General features: G+C 48.8%; 1 protein-coding gene and 1 pseudogene across 1 annotated transcript in view; one reads left to right on the forward strand and one right to left on the reverse strand.

Annotated features, from left to right (window-relative positions):
* LOC102005910 overlaps positions 1-1892 on the reverse strand; it is a 12477-nt pseudogene extending 10585 nt beyond the window's left edge.
* Positions 1893-1902: 10 nt separating this feature from the next.
* The window catches only part of Eri1 (exoribonuclease 1), a gene marked incomplete in the record, with an annotated part of 29421 nt that continues 29191 nt past the window's right edge, over positions 1903-2132 (forward strand). The window contains 1 exon segment of the mRNA XM_013521560.1: positions 1903-2132. Within this exon segment, the coding sequence (XP_013377014.1) occupies positions 2087-2132 (46 nt within the window).

Raw genomic sequence — 2132 nt, forward strand, 5'->3', positions numbered from 1 at the left:
GCCACCATGCCAGCCTGAACATTTATAATAGGTGTTTAAAGTCTGTTAAATTGTATCATATTTATAAAATTTCTGAGTGTGCTTCTATTGACTGTATATTTTCCTGCCCCTTGGCATGCTTCAAGCTTGACATCCCCCTGAGCTGCTGAGGTTACAGGCATGTACCACTGCTACTGGATTTTGTGGTGCTAGTCTCCTAGCATCTTATGCTAGCATCTCTTGGATGCTAGCACGTCCTATCATCTCCTTTCAGAGATGTTTTCTAGGTTCTTCCTGTCCTATGCAAAGGATTGTTGAAGACAAGCACAATGGTAGCAAAGTTTAATTCAAGATAAGAAAAGAAATAGATTCTACAGAGTGAGCTTGAGCCGAGTGAAAGTAGGAAAGGAAGCACATCCTACAGCATGGAGGTGGTCCATCCGTGCCAGGGAAGTGGCAAAGACCCAATGTGGACTGTCCTTTATGTATTATCCATGCCTCAGGCTGACTTCAGGTATAGACCATCCTACTGAAAATCTGCTCAAATTCTCACAAAAGGTCCACATGCAGGGCTTTGGGAATTATTCTGCGCATGTGTCCTAGTATCTTGTAATTAACAGGGCATACCTACTTCCCCAGCCAACTTTGTCATGCCCTAATCTCCTGTCTCACCACCATTCCTGGCATCTCTTTTTATTGGGTGCTAAAATATACTGATTTAATGTTGTTAGATCCTGGATTTTGTTGCAGTCTTTTATAGAGTAGTAAACTTTGTTCTAGCAGGCTGTAAGGTTACTCACTGAGTAGTTTTTAGGGCTTTTGAAGGATCTACAATAGCTTTTACTCTGGGCCTCAGAGTTTAGGGCTAGTTTACTGCACTACTGGAACATGTCACTTACTGGTCTCTATTGTATTTTCCACATGGTCAAGTCTTTCATTGTGGTTGCTGGGAGCTCAAATCAGTTCTTGTCCTTTTGAGCTGTTAACTCACTGGCTTACTGCTCCCCAATAATTGTTCCTTCCTGGCCTGATTTTTATTTAGTTAAAGCTACAAAGATACTCCTAGGCAGATTTCCAAAACTCCAACGAGCTTGTCCTCCAAGTCCCTAAACTCCAATTCCTGTCTTCTCAGCTCAGGAGACCCTAGGACTCTGTTCCCTTTCCCTGCCCGGCACACTGACAACTGCCTGCAGGCACAAGACACAGGACTCTTCTTGCTTGTCCTTCTTCTCTGAAGTAAAACAGTCCAGAGCCACCTGTAGCCCAGGGCTGAAGAGCGGTTTCATACATTTTGTGTTTTGTTCAATTTGCCAACTGCTTAGCACAGGACACTTAGTCCAGATCCATTTCCTCTTCTTGCCTGGAAGAGGAATCCTTAGTCTCATAGGTAATGAAAACTGTTTAATATATACGATTTGCTACGTTGAAAAGCGGTTTCTCTTCTATGCTCCTATTTTTTTCCTTCTCAAGAAATGTTGATGGGCGAGCAGCGCATGGTGAAGCCCGCCTGCAATCCTGGTCCTCTGGGAGCTGAGGCAGGAGGACGGCAAGTTCGAGCCCAGCCTGGGCAATTTAGTGACTTAGTAAGACCTGGTTAAAATATAAAAAAGGGCTGAGGATGCAGTTCGGTGAGAAGGCCCTGGATTCAAACCCGAGGTGTACACACATACATACACACACAGAGAAAAGAAAACAAAAAAACAAAAACAAAAACAAAAAAGGAAAGGAAGAAGCGCTGAGGTGATGATTTACTCAGGCCGCGCCCCCTAGTGCCAAGGTTTTAAACTCAGACAGCGCCGCCTCACCTGGGCGTCGTCCACGCCCACTTCCCTCCCGCGCGCGCCCGCGCGCAGCTCTTTCTTCCCGCCTCCCCCGGCGGCGGTTGCGCCCGCGATCCGCGCGCGTCTGCCCATTGCGCCTGCGCGGCGTGCGGACGCCACACGCTCCGGAAGTGGGAGGTGTTTCCCGCAGTTTGTGTGGCGGCGCCCGCGGGAACGCCAGCCTGGTGGTTTAAGTACTACAGAGGAAAGCGAGGTTTTGAGCCTTGCTGGCGTGGGACTGAGCGCGTGTCCGGGCCCGGCGGCTGTCTTCTGGCGCGCGAGCCGGCATGGAGGAGGCACGGAGCAGGCAGCCGCGCGGCGAGGCCGGGGCGC

The sequence above is a fragment of the Chinchilla lanigera genome, unplaced genomic scaffold, assembly GCF_000276665.1.
Source record: "Chinchilla lanigera isolate Chin_1 unplaced genomic scaffold, ChiLan1.0 scaffold00062, whole genome shotgun sequence".
NCBI classification, from domain to species: Eukaryota; Metazoa; Chordata; class Mammalia; order Rodentia; family Chinchillidae; genus Chinchilla; species Chinchilla lanigera.